This window comes from Penicillium bovifimosum, assembly GCF_028826915.1.
Source record: "Penicillium bovifimosum strain IBT 22155 chromosome Unknown utg000006l_segment0_segment0, whole genome shotgun sequence".
Lineage (NCBI taxonomy): Eukaryota > Fungi > Ascomycota > Eurotiomycetes > Eurotiales > Aspergillaceae > Penicillium > Penicillium bovifimosum.
This window is the reverse complement of record NW_026622715.1, coordinates 24,485-47,287: the sequence shown is the minus strand read 5'-3', so window position 1 is coordinate 47,287 and position 22,803 is coordinate 24,485. Positions and strand designations below refer to the sequence as shown.

General features: G+C 49.9%; 8 protein-coding genes across 8 annotated transcripts; 6 read left to right on the top strand and 2 right to left on the bottom strand.

Annotated features, from left to right (window-relative positions):
• Positions 1–770: 770 nt before the first annotated feature.
• Positions 771–2,542, top strand: N7515_007640 (MFS transporter; the record flags this gene model as incomplete). The annotated part of the gene is made up of 4 exons (XM_056668384.1): positions 771–1,061; positions 1,116–1,356; positions 1,406–1,474; positions 1,533–2,542. The coding sequence occupies 4 exons, from the start codon at positions 771–773 to the stop codon at positions 2,540–2,542; spliced, it is 1,611 nt and encodes a 536-aa protein (XP_056518214.1).
• A 1,526-nt stretch (positions 2,543–4,068) lies between these two features.
• Positions 4,069–5,361, bottom strand: N7515_007639 (uncharacterized protein; the record flags this gene model as incomplete). Its single annotated transcript, XM_056668383.1, has 1 exon — positions 4,069–5,361. One exon carries the CDS (start codon positions 5,359–5,361, stop codon positions 4,069–4,071), a length of 1,293 nt encoding a protein of 430 aa, XP_056518213.1.
• A 792-nt stretch (positions 5,362–6,153) lies between these two features.
• Positions 6,154–7,545, top strand: N7515_007638 (putative guanine deaminase; the record flags this gene model as incomplete). Its single annotated transcript, XM_056668382.1, has 1 exon — positions 6,154–7,545. One exon carries the CDS (start codon positions 6,154–6,156, stop codon positions 7,543–7,545), a length of 1,392 nt encoding a protein of 463 aa, XP_056518212.1.
• Positions 7,546–8,480: 935 nt separating this feature from the next.
• N7515_007637 (Tetrapeptide transporter OPT1/isp4) lies at positions 8,481–10,179 on the bottom strand (the record flags this gene model as incomplete). The annotated part of the gene is made up of 3 exons (XM_056668381.1): positions 8,481–9,812; positions 9,864–10,036; positions 10,155–10,179. 3 exons carry the CDS (start codon positions 10,177–10,179, stop codon positions 8,481–8,483), a joined length of 1,530 nt encoding a protein of 509 aa, XP_056518211.1.
• Positions 10,180–10,857: 678 nt separating this feature from the next.
• N7515_007636 (FAD-dependent oxidoreductase) lies at positions 10,858–12,039 on the top strand (the record flags this gene model as incomplete). The annotated part of the gene is made up of 3 exons (XM_056668380.1): positions 10,858–11,235; positions 11,307–11,704; positions 11,757–12,039. The coding sequence occupies 3 exons, from the start codon at positions 10,858–10,860 to the stop codon at positions 12,037–12,039; spliced, it is 1,059 nt and encodes a 352-aa protein (XP_056518210.1).
• A 973-nt stretch (positions 12,040–13,012) lies between these two features.
• On the top strand, positions 13,013–15,216 carry fos-1 (sensor histidine kinase/response regulator Fos-1/TcsA; the record flags this gene model as incomplete). The annotated part of the gene is made up of 2 exons (XM_056668379.1): positions 13,013–13,209; positions 13,311–15,216. The coding sequence occupies 2 exons, from the start codon at positions 13,013–13,015 to the stop codon at positions 15,214–15,216; spliced, it is 2,103 nt and encodes a 700-aa protein (XP_056518209.1).
• A 1,730-nt stretch (positions 15,217–16,946) lies between these two features.
• N7515_007634 (S53 family peptidase) lies at positions 16,947–19,119 on the top strand (the record flags this gene model as incomplete). Its single annotated transcript, XM_056668378.1, has 5 exons — positions 16,947–17,152; positions 17,221–17,484; positions 17,538–17,755; positions 17,820–17,940; positions 18,003–19,119. 5 exons carry the CDS (start codon positions 16,947–16,949, stop codon positions 19,117–19,119), a joined length of 1,926 nt encoding a protein of 641 aa, XP_056518208.1.
• An 836-nt stretch (positions 19,120–19,955) lies between these two features.
• On the top strand, positions 19,956–21,528 carry akr1 (putative aldehyde reductase (AKR1); the record flags this gene model as incomplete). The annotated part of the gene is made up of 11 exons (XM_056668377.1): positions 19,956–20,002; positions 20,059–20,146; positions 20,198–20,211; positions 20,283–20,367; positions 20,431–20,450; positions 20,506–20,578; positions 20,629–20,758; positions 20,814–20,878; positions 20,933–21,061; positions 21,119–21,234; positions 21,291–21,528. 11 exons carry the CDS (start codon positions 19,956–19,958, stop codon positions 21,526–21,528), a joined length of 1,005 nt encoding a protein of 334 aa, XP_056518207.1.
• Between the last annotated feature and the right edge of the window lie 1,275 nt (positions 21,529–22,803).

The window sequence follows — 22,803 nt, the reverse complement described above, 5'->3', positions numbered from 1 at the left end:
CTGAATCAATTATCGCGCAAATGTCTCGGTTGTTGCAGACGTTCGGGTTCTTCAGGGCTGAAGAGATATCGGATGGATGAACCGAGCGACATCGCAAATATCAGTCACTCACGCGAGATCTTTTTTCTCCGATGGAGATCCCGAATGGTGAGAGCCAAACTTATGAGGTGCACATGCCATCATGATCGACGCTATTGGCCATTCATATTGTGTATGCTCCTATGGTGGAGTCTGCCCTATAATTTTTGGAAGTACTCGTAGGTGTCAGTACTATTCCCCATAGCCAGAATAGCTCGTGGGGCGCCTAGGAATGTGTGATTCTTGAACACGAGGAATTGAGGCTTAGTGGTGTCCCAATAGCGATAGAATGAATATACGCAAGCATCATTGATCATGCTGCAGGCTTGTGAGAAGTATGAGCTCAGAGCCGGTGAATCAAGTATACCTATCAAGTGAAATTGATGGCTTGTTTTGATATTGAGTTGATCGAAGTAAATCTTACCATCTCTGTCAAATTGTTGCGACTTTCTTCCAATCCACTGTGGATCATGTTCTCCGATGCCCGTGAAGCTCGGATTCGTAGTAATTCCTAGTAGACCCTATCGTTTCTTGAATCGAGTACAAAAGGGCCGCCCATTCCGCCACATTGGAAGTTGAAACTCTGGAGTTGTCTATACCCAATACTCAAGACCACCTTTTCTCCTCTGCCAATAGCTTGCAAGCTTTGGTGTATACCAAGCTTGTTGGTTATTCTTTTATAATCCTTCATTATGACTTCATCCCAATTCAGCTCAACAGAGACACTCAGAAACCCCGGGTCTTCTGAGAACTCTGCCACCTCAAGCCCTAATCTCAAACCCCACGAGAAGAAGGATATTTCCTTACCATCAACACCAGCAGAGTCAATACTCAACCTCGAAAGTCAGACTAAACCGGAACCACCATATCATGTGTTCTCTCGACCTCGCAAGTTGTTGATAGTCTGCATCGTCTCCTTCGCTGCCATCTTCTCCCCTTTATCTTCAAACATCTACTTCCCGGCAATTGCAGAAATTTCACATGTTAGTCGATCCCATTTATTACTCTCCGTACCTTTCTCGCTAACATTCATTCAGGAACTTGGCGTCTCTGTTTCCCTGGCTACATTGACGGTAACGATATACATGATCGTTCAGGGTATTGCCCCGAGCTTTTGGGGCTCATTCTCCGATGTTCTAGGACGTCGCATTATATTCGTCGGAACATTTGTCGTATACATTATATCCAATATTCTTTTGGCTATCACTACCAACTATGGCGAGCTCATGGCTTTCCGAGCTCTGCAGGCTGCTGGAAGTGCAGCCACCATCTCGATTGGTATGATATACCCACTTTCCATTACTGATTCTCATTCTAACGTATTCAGGTGCCGGTGTTATTGGAGATATCACTACCTCAGCGGAGCGAGGAAGTCTAATTGGAATCTTTGGTGGTGGTGAGTGAACCTGCAGTGACTATCCCAATACACAATCTTCCAAGCTAACACGAAACAGTCCGCATGTTAGGTCAAGGAATCGGACCAGTCTTCGGTGGAATTCTAACCAACTATCTCGGCTTCCGATCAATCTTCTGGTGCCTAGTCATTGCCTCCGGAATCAGTCTACTCTCCATCATGTTCTTCCTCCCCGAAACCCTCCGCCCCATCGCCGGCAACGGAACCGTCCCCCTAAAAGGAATCTACAAGCCCTGGATCTACTCGGTCGTCGGCCAAAAAGACGCAAAAGAAAATTCCACACCAACCGAAAAGAACACCAAAGTTACCTTCAAAACCGTGCTCGCGCCCCTCACCTTCCTCTCCGAAAAAGACGTCTTCATCACCCTCTTCTTCGGCAGCATCGTCTACACAGTCTGGTCAATGGTAACGTCCTCCACATCCGCCCTGTTCGAGGACAAATACGGCCTGGACTCAATGGAAGTTGGCCTGACCTTCCTCGGCAACGGCATCGGCTGCATGACTGGCTCCTACACAATCGGCTACCTAATGGACTACAACCACAAGCTGACAGAACGTGAATATTGCCAGCAACACAATCTCCCAGTCGATACACGCGTCAACTTAAAATCTCACCCGGACTTCCCAATTGAGTATGCGCGCATGCGCAATACTTGGTGGATCACTGCTATCTTCGTTGTCTGTGTTGCTGTATATGGAGTCTCACTCCAGACGCATCTGGCTGTTCCGATTATTCTGCAGTTTATCATTGCCTATGGCTCCACTGCTATTTTTACTATCAACAGCGCGCTGGTCATCGATCTCTACCCCGGTGCCAGTGCTAGCGCAACGGCTGTGAACAACCTGATGAGGTGTCTAATTGGTGCTGCTGGTGTTGCCGCTGTTCAGCCTATCATTGACGCTCTTACTGCTGAGTTTGCATTTGTTCTGCTTGCTGGGATTACCATTGCTATGGTTCCTCTTCTTATGGTTGAGATGAAGTGGGGATATAAGTGGCGTCTTGAGCGGTATGAGCGTTTACAAAGAAGTGCAGATCGGGTTGATAGTTAGTTAGGTGGATGGCAATATCAGGGATGAAAAGGGGACAGGACTAGAGTAGTATTAATGCCTATAACGACTTAATGATTTGTTTGTTCCGGAAAAAGCGGTGCATAGTACTAGGTCTATACAGAAAAAAACCGAAGTCTGCTTAAACTCGTCCTGCAAGAGACGGCACTGGATTGCATTAACAACCGGCCCAATCTCGCCGGAGAACGTTATTAGACTCGGCCACGTCCGTTCCTGTGCATGTCATAAGCATAATATGCGGGCGGACTGTGTCTAGGTTCTCAGGGTCCTCCCTTGCCATTGTCGCCAACTCGAGGCTCTCCAGAGGTTTCCAATGCCCAATACGTAAACCACATAGCATTCCTTGTGGTCCGTCGTCAATGGAATCATCGGCCCTAGATAGACCTAGTTAATCAACTGGTCAATTCCTTAATATTTATAAGTAACAGGAGAAAATAGAGGAGGACCGAATTCACATGATCTGAGGCCAGTTCGAGTTTTGCTCTATCGAAAAGGTATTATCGGCATCATCTTTCTCAGAGTAGTCTTCCAATTGAGGATGCCGATATATCTGGCAATTTGAAACGCCTTCTCATACCTAAGTGCCGTGTCTGATAGTGTCCATGACATGATGATGACGAACGCCAATGGATGAGCGCGTCGAAATCGTCATAGTGATGGCGCACATGTTTAGGAATCCTAGTGCTGTCGATTTTGTAGGTGCTGTATTCTTCTTTAGATAAAGGTTTAAAGTCGAAGGACTGTTGGCCATCTGTAACATTGATATGCTGGAGAAGCACGTGAAGTTCACGGAGTGCATCACAGTCACAAGAGACCTGGCTTTTCAAATCTAGCCCATTCAAGATGGAGTCTGCCTTTTCTTCAAACTTTTGTCTCAGGGCATCATGGTCCTGCAGCACAGGCGGATTGACAGGTTCTTGAATCATGATGGACGGCGTGGAAACGACGAGATTGGTCGATAAAATGATGGAGGGACTGAGGGACTGAGAGGTGTGGAGGGCTGGACCAAATCGGGGAAATAATGTTTGGCTGCAGAGGGTAGTGTTATGTACTCAACAAAAAGATACAACAGTGAGGATTCGCTGGTGGTCACCCACCCAACTACTATTCACCGGCGTGTGGCTTATGTGCGGCCAGTAGTTCGGTGGGTGTGGCCGGGCGGCTGAGGGCACTGAGGTAACACCGGCAGAAATCTAGCGGTGGGTTTAACGGTGAATAGTTACCAAAGCCCCTAACTATATCTTGTCCCCCTGGTTTCCAGGTTTCCAGGTAGCCATCCAAACGACCACAGAGAAAAAGAACTTCCAGCATCGACATACGATCGGTACTTTTTTGGATACAATCTCGCCTAGGTAGTATGCTGCCTCTGATTTCTTCCATGCAACGCGTATTAAGTTACCAAGTTACTACATGGAGGTAGTGCTGATTCAGTATTTCAGAGCTAAAAGTATCGCATGGATCTCTGAGCTAGTGATAACATCAAAAGTAAACAGGTAGCCGGGGAACATCTACTCCAGCCAGATTATCATCGCTAAGGATGCGGAAAGTGCTCCACACCCGGCATAACTGACTGCCACGGTCTGTGAGACCTCTCCGGGTTCTGGTAGGCAGTTCTTTGGCGAATCTGGCTTCGAGATAGGCCCTTGGATGATGTCTGCTGTTTTCCATCCTGAAGGTACGGAATCCGGTACATTCGACAGTGGTTTTCGGGTCCAAGTCGCGATAGTGTGCTGCCACTCGCGCATAGAGGGCCTCCAAAAGCCCGAATTGCGGAAATCAGGGTCTTTAAATACCAACAAAGCACTATTGACGGAAACGAATCTCAGGATCCATTCTAGACAATCGGATGTATAAATTCCCGGCCCCAACTCGTTGTCCAAGTTTCTACTGTGAATGACCGGGGTGAAAAAGGCCATCATCGCAGCTAAGGCGGCCCGAGTAGACACTCGGTACAAGAATGAGCCGCCGCCGAGTTTGCTCACGTAGTCTTTGCTGATCTTCGCGGATAGACGGTCCTTGTTCTTATCCCCTTTAACTCGAACCGTGGCGATATTCTGCGGCAGACGTTGAGTTTTGTTGGCGGGAAACAGCTCCTCCAATTTATGGCAAGTGTATTGGAATCCAACTTGCGGTGGAATGGGATCAAGGCGGACTGGCATAACAGCGATTGGCGGCTGATTGTATCCAGAAAAGTACCGATCGTATATCGATGCTGGAAGTTTTCTCTCTAGATACAGATGCTCCAAGATCCATGGTACACCGACATTTGTCGGGATGAGTCGCACCTCGTCTTGGAGGGCAATCGCTGGGTCGTAGATTGCATCGACCAGCTCATCAAGGCCTGCGAGCCAAAAAAGGCTACTCAGTGGGCCAATTAGTTCATCGAATCCTAAAACCAGATCAGTCAACATATCCTCTAGCTTTCGCCAAAAATAGATATAGGTCTGCGTACGGTGGCTGTTGCTGTCAATGTACTCTCCGATATCCTCGGGGATCGTTCCCGGGTATCCATGCTCTCTTGACCAGACCGGGCGAAATCCTGCTTTTGTTAACTGACTCATCGTACGAGCCAGTTGATTCCGATTTCCCTCTATATCGGAGGGCATATCTAGCTTGTCTTGGGGGATGATAGGACTTTCGAGAGTGGGGGTGCCAGGCACTTTGCTGGCAGAGGAGGTGGTCGAATGTGAGAATGCTAAGGATGGGATGGACGAAATCAAAGGTATTGAATCTGTGGGACTTGTCGACGTGGTTGGGCTGTTCGCCGCAACCGAAAGCGGAAAGCTTTGTCTTGGATCCATGGATGACTTGGTCAAATATTGAAGTAGATTAGATCGTAAGGAGTTGAATTGGATTACCCAAATCCCATTCTAATATGCATGGATAATGGAATGTATAGCGTCGCTCTTGCCAAGCGCAATGGCACCTGCCAGTATATCTACATCTTGGCGTTGAGTACAAATATAAGAGCAAGAGCAAGGTTGGGAAATTGCAGTAGTGTTTTCCTGCCAAGAATGGTGTCGGATCTTAACACCATAACATGGCATCATGGATGGCACTATGGTACCATGGATTCCCCAGCTTACACCCAATGTTGGCAGGAAAACCGAGTTAACGTTTGGCTTCTTTGTGCAGCCAGTTTACATATGTGTAAATGGACGGGGCCGGCGTGGATAAACGATGCTTTCGAACACAGGTGGAACTAGACAGGTTTCAGATTTAGTCGGGCTTATAGATAACTAGATCTAAGATATATATGGCTGGTGATTATTGATATTACCTGTCTTTCAAGCTTTGAATCACTAGATCATGGTCGAATGGTCAGTTTTGGGTGTGTTTCCCTTTCATTGGACACTCGTTGTCAGTCGTGTGGCTTGAGCGAGTTTAATGATTATGTAATACTCAGGGACGTGCTCAGTTTTACTCAGTGAGCAAAAGGCGGCAAGGGGTGAGCACTAAAGGGGAAAGGGAAAGCCATTTCGCTCGGTCTAAATCTGGTGTATATGCGGATTAGCAATGCCCCTCCCCCTCAACTGTCATGTGCTGGCCAGATAACAGGTTCGCCATTCCATCTTCCTCTCTACTAATGCAAGATGGATGACCTCGATAAGAACTCCACACCAGTCTCTGGACTGCCCCTGGCTTTTCACGGCACAGTTATTCATTCCAAAAGTCTGGACGAGCTCGAGATCCTAGAGAAGTGTTTTTTGTTGGTGGGAATAGATGGCAAAATCCAGGTTCTACAAGCAGATGTTGAAGCAGATCAAATCAACTCCATTGTCTCGGAAAACGGCTACGCGCCCGACATATTCCCTGTCAAACATCTCGAACGTGGGGAGTTTCTGTGTCCCGGTTTCGTGGATACTCACAACCATGCACCCCAGTGGGCACAACGTGGTGTCGGAAGAGGAATCTCCTTGCTAGACTGGTTGGATAAGGTTACTTTTGCCCACGAGACAAAGTTTGAAGACCCCGAATATGCCAAGCGCATGTATGGCTCCTGTGTTGCGGGCTTTTTGCAACAAGGCATCACTACGGCGTCGTATTACGGCTCACATCATGGCCAGGCAACTCGTATCCTGGCGGACGTCTGCTTCGAAAAAGGACAGCGCGCCTTGGTAGGCAAGTGTAACATGAACCGAAATGCCCCGGACTGGTATCGAGATGCGTCCGTGTTAGACTCGCTGCAAGAGACGCGTGAGTTTATCAACCACGTTCAGCAGCTGGACCCGAAATACCATTTGGTGAAACCGATCTTGACGCCACGTTTTGCGATATCCTGTGAGCCAGAGTTGCTGGATGGGCTCGGTGTCATCGCTCGTGAACATCCGGATCTCCCAATACAGACACATTTCAATGAAGCGAAACAGGAGATTGAATTCACGCATCAGCTGTTTCCCGAATTCGCCACGGAAGCCGATCTCTATCAGCGATATGGTCTGTTGAACGATCGATCCATCCTTGCACACTGTATCTTCCTACAAGAAGATGAAATCAGCCGCATCCAGGAACTTGGCTGTGGGGTTGCTCATTGCCCTATCTCCAACACTACGATGCAAGAGTTTATGGTAGCACCTGTACGCGAGTATCTGCGTCGGGGCATCAAGGTGGGACTAGGCACAGATAGTGGAGGTGGTTACTCCTCCTCCATACTGGAGGTCATGAAGCAGGCCTTCATTGTATCCAATGCGCAGCAGATGTTGACTCAGGGGCGGGATCCTGCGCTGTCTCTACGCGAGGGCTTCTTTCTCGCTACTCTGGGGGGTGCGCAAGTGTGCGGGCTCGATGACCGGATCGGGAATTTTGCGGTTGGGAAGGAGTTTGATGCACTCGAAGTCCATACCATGGACCTTCGCCAGCCAGGAGTGATGAGCCCAGTCGAAGACGAAGATTCCATCCCAGTAATATTTGAGAAGTTTTTGATGACTGGGGACGATCGAAATATTGTCAGAGTCTATGTGAGCGGACGATCGGTCAAAGTTTGATTGCCAGATTCGATCTATGAGAATATGACATGTGTCTATGAAGGAACAACATAGCAAACCGGACGAAATGGCCGTTGCTCACTCCCATGTTCCCTTTGGAGGCCCAAAGTATCCCTGCGGTGGTAGGCCCATGTATGGTGTGCCTTTGCCATCAGCTGTGGTTTCAGACACAGTATTTCCCCACCAGCTCAAAGAACCAGCTGGGAGGGTGATGCAGAAAAAGATGATCACCGTAGCCACAGCAACACCGCAGTCGAGCGCGGCGGATAATACATAGTCTGCAAACAGTCAGCGACAGAAGCGAAGATCAAATAGAAGAAGCAAGAAGCATACTGTATTTCGACCACCAGGCAGGTTTACGACGACGGATTACACCGTTGAATATCATGTTGATGACCCACCATGACGAGAAGCTGATACCTGTAGCAGGCGGGACTAAGCTCATTGCACCAAAGGCGACGGGCCAGGAGATATAGTTGACGGCATTCCATCGACGACCTAGGAGGTACGTAATGACCACCGCCGCGGGTCCTACAAGGAAAAACCAAAGCAGGTTGCTGTATATCTGCCCGGGAGAGAACAATCGGCCTGGACCGACAGCGCCTGAAAGGTGGGTTAGCCACGATATGGGAAGAAGACCAATAAGAAGAAAGGATATCCAACCCACCCCAAATAAGGGAAGAAGAGTACGTGACCTGCCCATGAGGGCAGATGAAGTTTCCAGCTGCCTCGGGGGTGCATACACCGTCGATTCTGGTAATCATAAACACCGTCACACCGCATTGGACGACAGCTCCGACGAGCGTGGCAAGGCCTTGAGCTATGAACAGGAGCCGCGGCGCGATGTGCATATAATGAGCCAATTTCATATCGGCGACAAACCTAGTACCGTGTCAGATGCATCCAAGTCATACATCTATTGGAAACAGCATCACTCACTCTAGTCCTTGCTGGACGGCGACATAGCCGTAAAATTTGAAAGCCATGTTGGCGACGGGGCGCCCAAAAAAGGCATATCCGCCAATAAATTCAGTGAGCAGATTGAGTTGGTTACTGCTGATGTTTGTGATAGCTTTGATGACTCCCACAGGGATAAAGTAAACCATTGGCATCACAAAAGCCACAAACACACCCCAGGCCGGTAGACCCGTATGCCATACCTCATTGGTCACAACGCTCAATGCAAACATCAGAACGGTTACAGCAACGAACCACCACCAGGGTACAGTTCGATATGAAGACATCAGGCGGCTATGGATGTCTCGCTTGCCGGTGCCCTTCCATTGGTGCCACAAATCCTTGCCGTGGTACAGCGCGATATGGAAGAAAATGCCTGTCAGATTAGCAAAGGCGACACCGAACGTGATTGCATATCCAGCCGGCAGAAACATGGGGGAATAGGCCCGATAGGCATCTTCGTTGACATCACCGCTCGAAGCCATGATGCGGCTGGTGTTATAAGGTTTCCCAGTGTTGTCGAAGGTGTTCGGGTTGAGCAGTGGCAAATGTGCAGAATACCAGGTGTTCGTGTAGTAAACTAAAGGGCATACGAGCCAAAAGAAGAGTGCAAATGACCCCATCACATTGAAACCAGCCCAAAGAGGAACAAGCAGGGGACTCTGATTGGCATAGACCACCTGGGCCCAGTCAAAGGTCAATACTGACATCCCCAGTCCGGTAGTTTGCCCAAAGAGCTGATTCACCACCACATTGGATGGTACAATCCAACAGATAAAGGCGAAGGTACTGAGACCCGTGAAGAGATATCCCGGGGCGAAGTACCAGATGGCACCACCGACGAATACATAGAGGAAGAAGCGGAGACGTGTGATCCGCCATCCATCTGCGATAGCATTGGAGTGAGAGTGTAGGGTGGTCAAAAGTGCCGCATTGGACAATACCTGGGGCCAGAGCATCGATGCCGGGCCAACTAGCCAACGCGAGGCCATGCCGGCTAACCCGAAACCAAACAACTGCGTGGTAATGCACAACAGCACTTCAAACCCGCCCTGCGATGGGACATTATAGAATTTAACCAGCGCTTCGATGACTTGGGTGGCCGCGGCAGAGCCAATCGAAACGTTCGCCATGATAGTTATCAAGGCATGCTCCTTGATATTGAAATGTCGGTCCGGGTTTAGCACCCCCAGAGGAATCCATCTTGCCCAGGCACATCCCACAGGAAAAGCCAGTAACTGTGCCACTAGAGCACTGATAGTCACACTGGGTTGTCGTAAGCTGAAGAACTGATTCAGTCCACTACCAACCTATCCTGCAGTTAGCACCTGTTCCCGATCGCTCGGTCGCATCAGACATACAATAGTGAACACGATGCCAATAGTCCACATGCGGACTGTATTGACAGGCAGGCTCAAGTCATTGACCGGTTTTATGACAGCCCGTACCTCGGGGAAAGGTGAATCGTCGGCCTCGTAGGGCAGAATCTGATCGGCATCCCGATCGTGAAGAATGACTGCTTCATCACTTTGATCTGAATGAATGTCCTAAGACGGCGTTAGTTCAAGATCATATTATCAACCATATGGGTTCCAATCAGTCTCCATTACGAAGATCAAAGAGAATGGCACCCACCTGACTCCATGAGTTACGCCGATGTTCCTCAGTCTTCCCCATGGCCGTCAGTCGTGTCCGGAAACCCCTTTGACACACAACAGAAGACAGACTCCCACACCAGGTCGAAGCCAAACCCACACCAGGTCAAAGCCAAACCAAGATCGGTATTGAGTCGGCTTGAACCGACGATAAGAATGCGCCACGGGACACAAGGGAGGGGCGCAATAATGGTTACATGGAGCGCCCTCAGATGCAGGAATGTGGGTCTAACAATAGAAGACAGGGGAGATCTACCACATGGGAGGGGGAATCCGCCAATTTCAACTCTCCAGCAGCTGCTCGGGCCCCGGATAATGCTTCCTCTGTGATGGTATTGGGTCTTAGAGCGCCCGAGGATAACCTCCGATCATGCAGAGGGAGAAAAAGTGACGCAGTGGGACGGCAGAGGCCGCGATTGACCCACTTTATTATTGCCTGAGTAAGATAAAGCTTGGAGACTTCCGAAAGATGCCCATCAGATTGACCAGGTTGGAAGTTTAAATAGGCTTGAACCCTCAAGAGGGTCGAGTGGAAAAAGTTATAAGGATTCGCCCTCTAGGAGAGGTCCGAAGGTATACCTCTACTTTTCCCCAACGCCATGGTTAAGACTGGTGGAGAGGTCGATCGTCTGTTCACCCGGATCCATTGGGAAATTCATTCTCTCTCTGAAACTGCACCTTACTCTTTGCTCGTATCAAAATGGGCGATTGCAACCAAAACGAGACTGACGAGGCACCCTTTTCCCAACGACCCATTGTCATTCTAGGTGCAGGGATCATTGGCTGTGCGGCTGCCCGACAATTACTGTTGAAAGGGTTCCCGGTGGTGTTGGTGGCCGAATATCTGCCGGGAGATCAGAGTATCTACTACGCATCGGCGTGGGCAGGGGCAGCATGGCATGCTGCCGGCGGTATTACCCCTGATCAACGCTATCTCCAAGTTGTCACACATCGGATACTACTGAAGATGGCACAAGATGGCCCCGAGGCTGGAGTCAGCATTGTCAATGCAAGAGAGTATCTCGAGCAGCAACCGACCCCTGACTCGGCGATCTGGGGCAAGACAGTAGTCTCCAAGGTATACTCCTGCATTATCTTTTCAGTTGATCTTTGAAATCAGACCGATACTAATTTTCGGGACACTTTTAGTTTCATGAGATGAAGCCTGGTGAATACCCTCCAGAATTTCACAGTGCTTGGGCCTACGAAACGCTTGTGACAGATCCCACGAGGCATATGCCTTATCTTAAGCAGCAAATTGAGCATCTTGGTGGTCAATTTATCCGCCAACGTGTAGACTCTCTTCAGGAGTTGTACGGGATGTTTCCCGAGTCACGCGTCTTCATCAATGCCAGCGGCTGGGGCAGTAAAGCCCTGACGGATGTGCAAGATGAGAGTTGTTTCCCGGAACGAGGGCAGAACGTATTTCTGACCACGGATCGCTGCGACACCATGTACTTCCGAAATGGCAAGGAATATACCTATATCATTCCTCGACCTTTATCAAAAGGGATCGTCCTGGGTGGGGTGAAGCAACAAGGCAACCTGTAGGAAATTTGTTTAGATCGATTCTGGAGTGTTCAAGCTGACAATATCCAGATCACCTGAAGTGGATATGGAAATAGCACGGGATGAAATTGCACGCGCGCATCGGTTAGCTCCCGAGATTGTTCCTGAACACCCGGCGCCAGACACAGTGAGCCACATCATTGGTATTCGGCCCTCACGAAAGGGTGGATTCCGTCTCGATTCTGAGCGCAAGGGCAGCCGGGTGATACTGTCGGCCTATGGATTTGGTGGGGGCGGATACGCCTTCTCGTATGGAATTGCAGATGCGTTGGTGAAGATGGTGGAGACAGCGGAGCGAGAGAACGTTGTGTAGGCAAGGGTGGTACCTCTCATTCGAAGGATACAACTGTCTTTTGTACGGAGTACAACAACACAGATGCACAGATGTATTGATTGTACTGTTTGCATTGATTGTACTGATTGTACTGATTGCACTAATTGCACTGATTGCACTGATTGCACTGATTGCACTGTTGTAAGCTTGCACTGTTTGTACTGTTCCTATCCATTGCATTGTCTGTTCGTTTGCAGAGTTTACAGTTCACAAATGCCGCTTAAGTCGGGTCCAAGGCCCAAGCGGTGTCTTTCAAAAGCCACCAAGAAGGTCTGACGTCATGGACCCCCTTTTCCTTCGTTTGCGGCTCATTGGCCCAACCATCTGGGATTCTGGATCAGCATTGAATGGGGATCTGCCTTCTTTAAAACTGGTTACTTATGCCGATTGCCGAGTACTGCGTGTGGTAGTATCATCCTCCTCCGTACAAATATCCCAGTACCGCGTGGTACCTACTGAAGTGGGATCAGTCTACTACGTCATGGGCATAAGCATCTCTGTAAGGGGCGCTGGTACTTCGGTCTACATACAATTTACTGGAGACACAATGTACCCCATGAACCAGGGGATAGATAGGCCTTAAAATAGCCAGATATAGAACCCCATTACGTCGTCAAGTGGGTGTATCGGGTATCCCTTCTTCTTCATTTTCCTCTAATTCTTAGAAGTTTGCAAATCTTTATTGGTTTTCCTTGTTTTCCTCATTTTCTTGCTCTATTTCCACTTCTTCTGCCCTTTTTCCCGTACTCATATCCACACTTGGTCTGGAAGCCCCTCCGTTCCCCGCCGGGGATTTCTCCCGGCCACTCAGTTCGCATCATCGCCCGGACTCTTGAACCAAGTTTTCACCCCAAAGTCTTCCACCTGATCTCCTATATCCAGATCCATACCATTTTTCTTCTAAGGAAACCACACCCCTTTGAATGAGATCCTCACTTTTATCATTCGGGCTATGAGTGATATGCCTGTGGATGAAATGCGCCTGAGAATTGCCGACTGTTGTCCTAGCAATGTAGCCATGGTGGTCACTCCCCCGGAAGAGACCGATTTGAGTCTCGACGCCCTTCGAAAACTCCAGTTGCATGAGAAAATCGCTCCGAAAGAGTCGATCTCGAGCGGATCTATGACTCGCATTTATCGATTTACACCGTGAGGATGCCTCTCCAAGATCTTCCAAATGAAATTCGTCGCATTGCGAATCCCTGGGCGAAAGTACGAATATGAACATCACTAACCCCCTGCTTTCGCAGTAAACCAACCCTCGTCTTGGATGGCGCACTACGAATCGTCGAGGTATCCGATAGTCATGTGGAAGCCTTCAAGTGGTCTCGCGAGCGACTCATGACCCGGAATATCTACGACCTTCCCACCTCCATCCTCCCAGTCTCCAGCGTCACATCTCTGAGCGGTGCCATAGGCACCGCCATCTCAACTCGCGACGTGCAGGTCATCAAGCACGTTAAATCACCCGAACCCAACACCCAGTTTTCACTCAGCGTGATCCCCATATTTGAAGGCGACAATCTAATCTACGTGCTCCTGGAATCACAGCGGACCAAGGGTCAACGGAAAAGGTCGAACTCTGTCAGCGAACAAACATATGTCAATGAAACTTACAAAATCTTGATCGATACGGTGAGGGACTATGCCATTTTCATGCTGGATACCAGCGGCCACATTGCGACCTGGAACTCGGGAGCTGCCATTCTGAAAGGTTACACTCGAGACGAAATCATCGGTCAGCATTTCTCCATATTCTACAGCGCCGAGGATTGCGAAGTCAGTAAACCCGCCCGTGAGCTGGAGGTCTGCTTACGGGAAGGAAAAGTCGAGGACGAAGGGTGGCGATACCGCAAGGATGGCAGCCGATTCTGGGCTAATGTCATGATCACCGCCATCTATCAGAACGGCAGCCATGTGGGCTTCGCTAAAGTCACCCGCGATCTAACCGAACGTCGGGCGGCCGAGACCCGTTTGATTGATGCCTTCGAAGAATCCGCCAAGCTCAAATCCGACTTCCTGGCCAACATGTCCCATGAACTGCGCACTCCCATGAATGGGATGCTCTTGGCTCTCTCGATGCTGCTGAGGACCGAGCTGAATACCGACCAACGGGAATATGCAACCATTCTGGAAGACTCAACAACTATTCTCTTGCAGGTCATCAACGATGTGCTGGACTATTCAAAACTGTCCTCGGGAACTTTCCCTCTGAACCCAGACGTGCTCAACATTGAAAACGTGATTACGGCCGTGGTTCGAAATTGTCAGTCGTCACTCAAACCGGGCGTCGAAATCAGCGGCGGTGTCAGCGAGGGCTTTCCCTCAGAACTCAAAGGGGACCCCTTGCGGTTCCGCCAAATTCTGCAAAATTTGGTGACCAATGCAGTCAAATTTACCGAGAGTGGTCACGTCCGAGTGCACGCGACTTACACAGCAGACGAACGGAATCCCGATCTGTTTACAGTTACCACGTATGTTGAAGACACTGGCATCGGTGTTCCCGAGGATGCCGCAAGTACTCTCTTCACCCCCTTCACGCGCTTCGCGGACACGGCTACCAAACGATACCAGGGCACTGGCCTTGGCCTCTCTATCTGCAAGAGCCTGGCTGAACTGATGGATGGAACGGTTGGATTCCATGCCAATCCAGAGGGGACAGGCACTGTGTTCTGGTTGACAGCTAAGATGGCTCGCCATAACCCGCTCACTTCCTCAAAGCAGAGGATGCGACCGGCGTCCCCGGTTGAGGCGGATCATTCCGAGGCGCTCTTGGAGATTGCGCCACAGAAGCACATCCTATTAGTTGAAGACAACAAAGTCAATCAAACTATCATGTTGAAGCTTCTCAGCAGCCTAGGATTCACGCGCGTCGACGCTGCCTGGGATGGCGCGGAGGCAGTGCGGATGGTCAAACAGAAGCCGTTTACATATAACGTGATCCTGATGGATATCAACATGCCCGTCATGGACGGATTGGCGGCCACAGAGCAAATCCGTCTGATGAAACTCGATGTGCCTATCCTTGCATTGACCGGCAATGCACTCAAGGGAGATGCTGAAATATATCTGTCCAAGGGGATGGACGATTACATCGCTAAGCCATTGCATCGGCAGCAGCTGGTGGATCTGTTATGGAAATGGTGTGGACCCTGAGTGGCTGCTTATGTATCTGTCTCCAGTTGAGAATGGAGAGTGATACCCCCACGGTATCGCATCGCCTCTTTGAGGCAGTCCCTCGACGCGGCCAAGACACGGCAGTCGAAACAAACCCGTGTTAGCGTCATGAAGCAGGGACCGGAAAACCGCTCTCTACACACTTCCATCTTACGATGTACGGCGGAACGTCCTCGGCAAGGAGTCGAGTGCACGGAGACCGAATTTCCTCCTCCAAATCCCTTGAGTGCTGGCACTACTTCTACATTGAGATACCCCGTTTATACGCCTAATATGTGCACCCTGCCTGTCGGTGGCTCGACGCCATCCGCGGTCCCTGTGATACCCTCTCCTGCATGTGCAATCCCAAATTGCTCCCCGAGCTAGAATGAACTTTGAAACGGAGGTCCTGTCTTTTGAGCTCGCGTGACGTATGCCTGTAGAAGGCCCATGCAAGTGTTCTTCTGCCACCAATGTTAGAATCGTTGGTGTCTTTTGTACTATCTCTCAATACAACTCAGATTATCCTCTACTATCTATATGCTGAGGTCAGGCAGCTGCGTAGCGGCCTCAAGAGTTCAAGATTGGTCCTGGCATGTAACATCCGGGCCATCAGCTCGAATAGTAATTTATGCCATGATTCTTGTACAATGGATGTGAACTTCATACATCTACCATCTTGACTCAATTATTGTGTCATACTGCATACATCTCGTAGAAGCGCAGCCATTCCTCAAGCCATGGTCGGAAATTGCGGGGATTCAGGGGTTGCAGAAATGGCTTGAGATCGTCGGCCTCATTTCGGCATCCAACCATCAGGATGGCAGGATCACTCAAGTTACTCAACTTCATATGAGTAATATTTCCACCGAACAATGGCAAATGCACATTGAAATTAGTAATTACCGTATTACGATTCAAGCATTCGCCATTCATGAAGATGGAAGCTAAGTCAGTATTCAGGGGCTACTCCCTACTCTTCCATAACGCGAGGCATTGTTATCTGCACGTGCCTCATTATTTGTCCGGTGATCTCGGCAGTCAACAATCAACATTGATATGACTGAGATCTCTATTCCGAGGTCTGAAATACTGCGTAGATCATGTTTGGAAATGCCTCCCGGTGCTATGAGCCTATGTGAAAGTCGCCGATGGACGCAACCCCAATGGCATCCAACGTACATGATAATGATACAACATGAATATCGATACTCTCCGCCTCACCCCCTCTCAGATGATCCCGTATGGAGTACGGAGTACGGAGTACAGGAGCCTGAGAGGAGAGGGAAACAATACTAACATGTTCAGTTCAAGATTGATTGGCAGTTGGCACAACTACAGGTCAAACTCAAGCTCCATCAATACCCCATCTGCCGTTCCCCTCGGGGCCTTAGCATCGATCGCCTGCTTGGGTTTCCTCTTGGGTAATCTCCACCCACCGAATCAGAAGGGAGTTGACCCTGAACGGCCCATCCAGGCCCACTAAAAATGCTTAGAGTTCCACTGCGAGGCAGATTATTGACCTTCAATGGCGCGATTTGGATTTGGATGGCTCGTGGAGCGCTATGGGCTTTCGGGTTGCATTTAGTGCGTGATGATCTGGGAGACCAGAGGGTGGATATTTGAACAGGCGATACTATTAAGTACGCCGCATCCGCCGTGCCTCAGCTGGATCCGTTTAGATTTTAAAGTCCAAGGAGGAAGCTGCATTGGCAATCTCCTGAAGCAGCATGAAGTACTCCCTACTGGTTTGTGCCCTAGCAGCCTGTGCCTTGGCTGTACCAACCGCCCATGAGTATCAATTACATGAACGTCGCGAAGTGATCCCAAAGGCTTGGGTTGAAGGGAAGGAGCTCGACCCAAAAGTGTCACTACCTGTGCGCATCGGGTTGACCCAGTCTAACTTGGACTATGGTCATGATCTCCTTATGGATTTGTACGACTCACGCAGTTGACTTGCTATCCACGAATCTTGAATCTGCAACTGACACCCGCCTCTCAAAGATCCAACCCCTCCTCGAGCCGCTACGGCCAACATCTCACCGCGGATCAAGTGCATGATCTCTTCGCTCCAAGTGACAAAAGCGTCAGTGATGTGCGCACATGGTTGGAGTCCGCTGGCATCGCGGCGGAACGGATCACGCAGTCGGTCAACAAGCAGTGGATCCAGTTCGACGCGGAGGCCAAAGAGTTGGAAGAGTTGCTGCATACAAAGTACTACCTTTATTCCCACGCGGAAACGGGCCGATCGCATGTCGCGTGTCGCGAGTAAGGTCGTCGATTGGAGTACGATTATACCTCACGCTGACTTCTGGATGCAGGTATCATATCCCGAGCTCTGTGCGTGAGCACGTCGATTATATCACTCCAGGAATCGCTCTGCGGGAGGTGACTGGCGTCAGGAAATCAAGCAATAGCCGGAAACGCTCCGTGGATGGGATTCCCCCTATTCTTGAGCCAATCACCATGCCAATTGAAAAGCTGGTGACTGAGTTGACGTCCTTCTGTTCGCACGTTGTGACGCCCCAATGCATCCAAGGTACGCCGTCGAAAAGCAACTGGCCATCTCTCGATGTGATGATAATATGCTGACAATCTCACAGAGATGTATAACATCAGTGCGGGCCACTCTGCCACAAAGGGGAATGAGCTAGGTATCTTTGCAGGCATCGGGGATGTCTACGCCCAGGAAGATTTGGATTTATACTTCGCAACCTTGTACCCGTATGTTGCCTCTGGGGTATTCCCTCAATATGGCAGAGATGACGGACCTAACTTTTCAACAGGAAAATCCCCATCGGCACCCACCCAACTCTGAAGTCAGTTGATGGTGGCACAGCCCCGGCAAGCATAGTCAATGCTGGGCCAGAATCCGATCTGGACTTCCAGATTTCATATCCGATCATCTGGCCACAGGACTCCATCCTCTTCCAAAGCGACGACATGGTCTACGAGAATAACTACTCTTTCCAGGGTTTCCTCAATACATTCTTGGATGCCATTGACGGATCATACTGCAGTGAGGTCTCGCCCCTGGACCCTTCATATCCCAACCCGGCAGAGGGGGGCTACAAGGGCGCTCTACAATGTGGCGTGTACAAACCCCCCAATGTTATCTCCATTTCATATGGCGCCGCTGAGGCGGACCTCCCCATTTCCTACCAGCGGCGCCAGTGTGCTGAGTTCATGAAGCTGGGTACCCAGGGAGTCTCCGTGGTGGTCGCCTCGGGCGATTCGGGCGTGGCTGGCCGTGGAGGTGACCCTACCCCGAGCAATTGCCTTGGAAAGGATGGCAAGATCTTCGCTCCCGATTTCCCTGCCTCCTGTCCTTACCTCACGGCGGTGGGAGGGACGGAGATTCCTTCAGGTGCCAAGCCAGGAGATCATGTCGAACAAGCTGTAACTCGGTTCCCGTCGGGTGGCGGGTTTAGCAACATCTATAAGGCACCTGATTACCAGACCCAGGCTGTGGCCGATTACTTTTCCAAGGCCGAGCTGTCGTATCCGTACTACAAGAGCGTGGATAACAGCAGCTTTGGTGAGAATAACGGTATCTACAACAGGATCGGCCGTGGCTATCCCGATGTTTCAGCCATTGGTGACCGGGTCATCATCTACAACAAGGGACTCCCTCAATCGATTGGTGGTACGTCGGCCTCCGCGCCGGTGTTTGCTGGGATCCTTACCCGCATCAACGAGGAGCGATTGGCTGCTGGTAAGTCCACAGTCGGATTTGTCAATCCGGTCTTATATGCGCACCCCGAGGCGTTCTTCGATGTAACCACGGGCACCAATGCGGGTTGCGGCACTGATGGCTTTTCTGCGGCCGAGGGTTGGGATCCAGTGACCGGGATGGGAACCCCCAACTATCCGGAACTTCTCAAGGTTTTCATGCAGCAGTAAGTCGGCATTAGTTTTAGACAGAAACATGATTTGTGAATACAACCGAGGGCAATGAAGCCAGGAGCTTAGATGTCATTCGGGATAATCCTTATCAAGATGCGGAGCAACTGCGGGTTTGACCCAGCTATTCCTCTAACCGGTAGTGATGGTACTAGATAGAATGTGTTCAGTGGCAGACAAGACTCTAGAGTTCCAAAATGCTCACTAGGCATTCCCGGTCTGAATCGGGGCTCTCGCCCCGACAAGCGGTATTGACCCGAGTTACCAAGCCGAGGGATGGGCCGAAGGATGTGGCACACTGGCAATGTGCTCGGACTATCTCCGTATTATGTGTCGGAGTTCACGGCTTTCCAAGTTTGGAGAGTGGTAAAGGCCGTAGAAGAGATGGAGTTCCGCCAATGATATGCCTGGAAATTTCCCCGACTCCCCTTCCGATGCCCGGAGAAGAACCATGACATCATTAGGCAAGCACCCCCGCGGGGGCAAAACGGCGCTAACCCGTTTAGATCACTTTTACTCTATGCTCTTTTTCTTTCTTTTTCTTTTTCTCTTTCTGTGATGAGCAGATTGATCTAACTAGAGAGATATCTGAATATATGGCTAGTTGGGAAGCTATAGATTTGGTAAATTTGCATATTCTCAATATTTGAAGGTATAATCCCGTTGTACTGTTTACCCTAGGTGGAGTCTACTCCGTGGGTTGGCGACGCGTTCAGTGGCAGCCCCGCCAAAGAACTTGGGTTAAGATGCGGGATTTCCCCGTGTCTTCTACTTTCCTCTTCTCTATCTCTCAATAATACTTCTATCTTCTGTTTAACATCAAAATCACCTACAAAATGTCTCTTGGAAAGAAGGTCATCCTCAACTCGGGCTATGAGATCCCGTGAGTCCAATTGCGCCGTACTCAAGTATACTATACGGTTACTGACCCATGTACAGCCAGCTAGGCTTTGGTACCTGGCAGTCCGCCCCTGGTCAGGTAGGCGAGGCTGTCTATGAGGCCCTGAAGGCCGGTTACCGCCACCTGGTATGTGCATCTTTGTTTTCCGTTGGCGACTGATTTGCTGACCCCCTTCAGGACTTGGCCACCATGTATGCAGCTACCGTTGATTGCAATTGTCCCCGTTGCGGATTGTACCAAACTAATCGCCACTCGTTTTCAGCTACCAGAATCAACGTGAAGTCGCTGAGGGCATCAAGCGTGCTTACCAGGATGTTCCCGGTCTGAAGCGTTCGGATCTCTTCATTGTAAGCCAATAATCGCCAATTGAAAACACGCAGGCTTCCAGAGACTGACTCATTACTTTACAGACCTCCAAGCTGTGGAACACGTATGATGACTAGAACTGCAGTTTGACACATCAGAAGTACTGACTCTTCATCTAGCCAGCACCGCCCCGAGGTTGTCGAGGCCTCTCTGGATGCCTGCCTGGCCGAGCTCGAATTGGAATACCTTGATGTATGGGTCTGTTATTCTATATTTCTCTACACAATCGCTGACCGTCCCAGCTTTACCTTGTCCACTGGCCCGTTGCCTTCCAGAAGGGCGAGGATTACTTCCCCCTTATTGCTGACAGTACTGTTGAGGGTGGTGACGTGGTTATTGACGATGGTGTTTCAATTGTGGATACCTGGAAGGGTGAGCATCTACCGCCTGAGAGCAGGGGGTTAGACGCAGCTAACTCGCTCTCCAGCCATGACCAAGCTCCCTAAGAGCAAGACCCGCTCCATCGGTGTCTCCAACCACAAGATCGAGCATGTTCGTATTATTCCTGATTCAGAGATCACGACACACAGCTAATACAATACATAGCTCGAGGCTATCATTAACGGCACCGGCGTCGTCCCTGCCGTCAACCAGATTGAGCGCCACCCCGTGCTCCAGAGCAATGACTTGATTGAGTATTGCCAGCAGAAGGCCATTCACGTCACTGCTTACTCCGTATGTACCATGCTCTAAGATAATGCCGCAAACGTCCAAAGCTGACTGAATCCCCAGGCTTTCGGTAACAACATGCTCAACATCCCCCTCCTCATCACTCGCCCCGAGGTCAAGGAAGTTGCCGAGTCTGTTGCCAAGCGGACTGGCGAGACAGTCACCCCCGCCCACGTCATGTAAGATCATCCCGATCTTTTGCCCAACCGTGTTCAATGTGCTAATATTCTTCAAGTCTTGCTTGGTCTCAGGTCGGTGGACACAGTGTAATCCCCAAGTCAATCACGCCTTCTCGCATTCGTGACAACTTCAAAGAGATTGGACTCACCGCCGAGGAGGTCCAAAACGTCAGCGCCCTGGGTGCCAACCGCCGGCGCTACAACATTCCTTACACTGCCAACAAGCCTCGCTGGAACATTGATGTCTTCGGTGAGCCTGAGGAGCAGGCCGCTGATCACAAGGTTATCCTTTGAGCTGGTGCCCCACCCTTGCCCAAGAAGCGAACTGCCGTTGCCTCGTCACTCGGCATGCAAATATCACTTTCGTCGCACGTACTTACAACAGCTGAAGACGGAACCATGAAGCCAATAAATGAAATTACGGAAACTAGACGGCCACCACCAACCAAGAAAGGTCAAACACCTACTCCCCCGAGGATATCACAGCCTATACACCCTCCACAATCGTCCAATGTGCTTATATAGTCAAGTTTGATAAATGAATAGTTGAAAGTGAAACTGGTAGCACCAGTATTGGGACATACTGTAGAAGAAGACATTTTATGTACAGTTAGGTGATAGTTTCCAGATGTTACCTAGTAGGAAAGTCTTGATTTTGCATCTTGATCGAAGGTGCGGGAAAATAACCAAGACCAAGATCCTTTTTTTCGATGAATAAACCCCGAGAACCTTCTCCGAACGTCGATTTCTCGCGCCAATCTAAGTGGCCGATGTCGTGGAGTTGCTGCTATCAGTCTGATTTCACAACGAAGAAGTTAGCCCAAGGCTCAAGCAATCCGATGAGGTTTAGTGCGCCAAAATCTGGCAGAATAGGCAGAATTTCGGAATCATGTGATAAGGTCCGAGTGTACATGTCGACACTTTCTCTCAGGGTCATTACGCCCACTTCGAGTGTACCTTCCCCACATCCATCAGATTGCGGGGAACCGAACCGTGGACTCTGTGTACCTTCCAAAGTCTCCCGAGGAACTCCGAAAGTCCCAACACAGTACTAGTACTTCTTACAATTCGTTAACTAGTAACTACCTGGTCGGCTGGTCCTGGTGGCCATGATACTTTAGTCTTGAATAATAATCTTTCTGGTAGGAATCATGACCCTTAGAGTTCGGCAAGGGCTGGGTTCTGTCGCCATCGCCACGTCCGTGGTGTGATATCCACCTGTGCGGCGGTGCATCAGACTGTTGATCGTTTATCAGAAGGTCAGTCAAGTAACAAGTTGACATCTGCTTCGACTTCGAGTTGGAGTGTTCGGTAGAGAAACGAGTTCGAGTGGATGTGTCACAATCCGGTAGGACTTAGGAGCTTGGGATATGTTGATTTACGCCCGTCCTGATTCTACCAAGCCGCGAGTGTGGCTGCTACCTACAGTAGTCGGCCTTCTCCTCAATCATGGACGATCTTTCCACCGGCTGGCAGGTCTGCAATCCATTTTATTACAGTACTAGTACTAGAAGAGTCTGTGGCACTCTGTGCGTAATGACCATCCCCATAGCGGTGGGATAGGTGGGG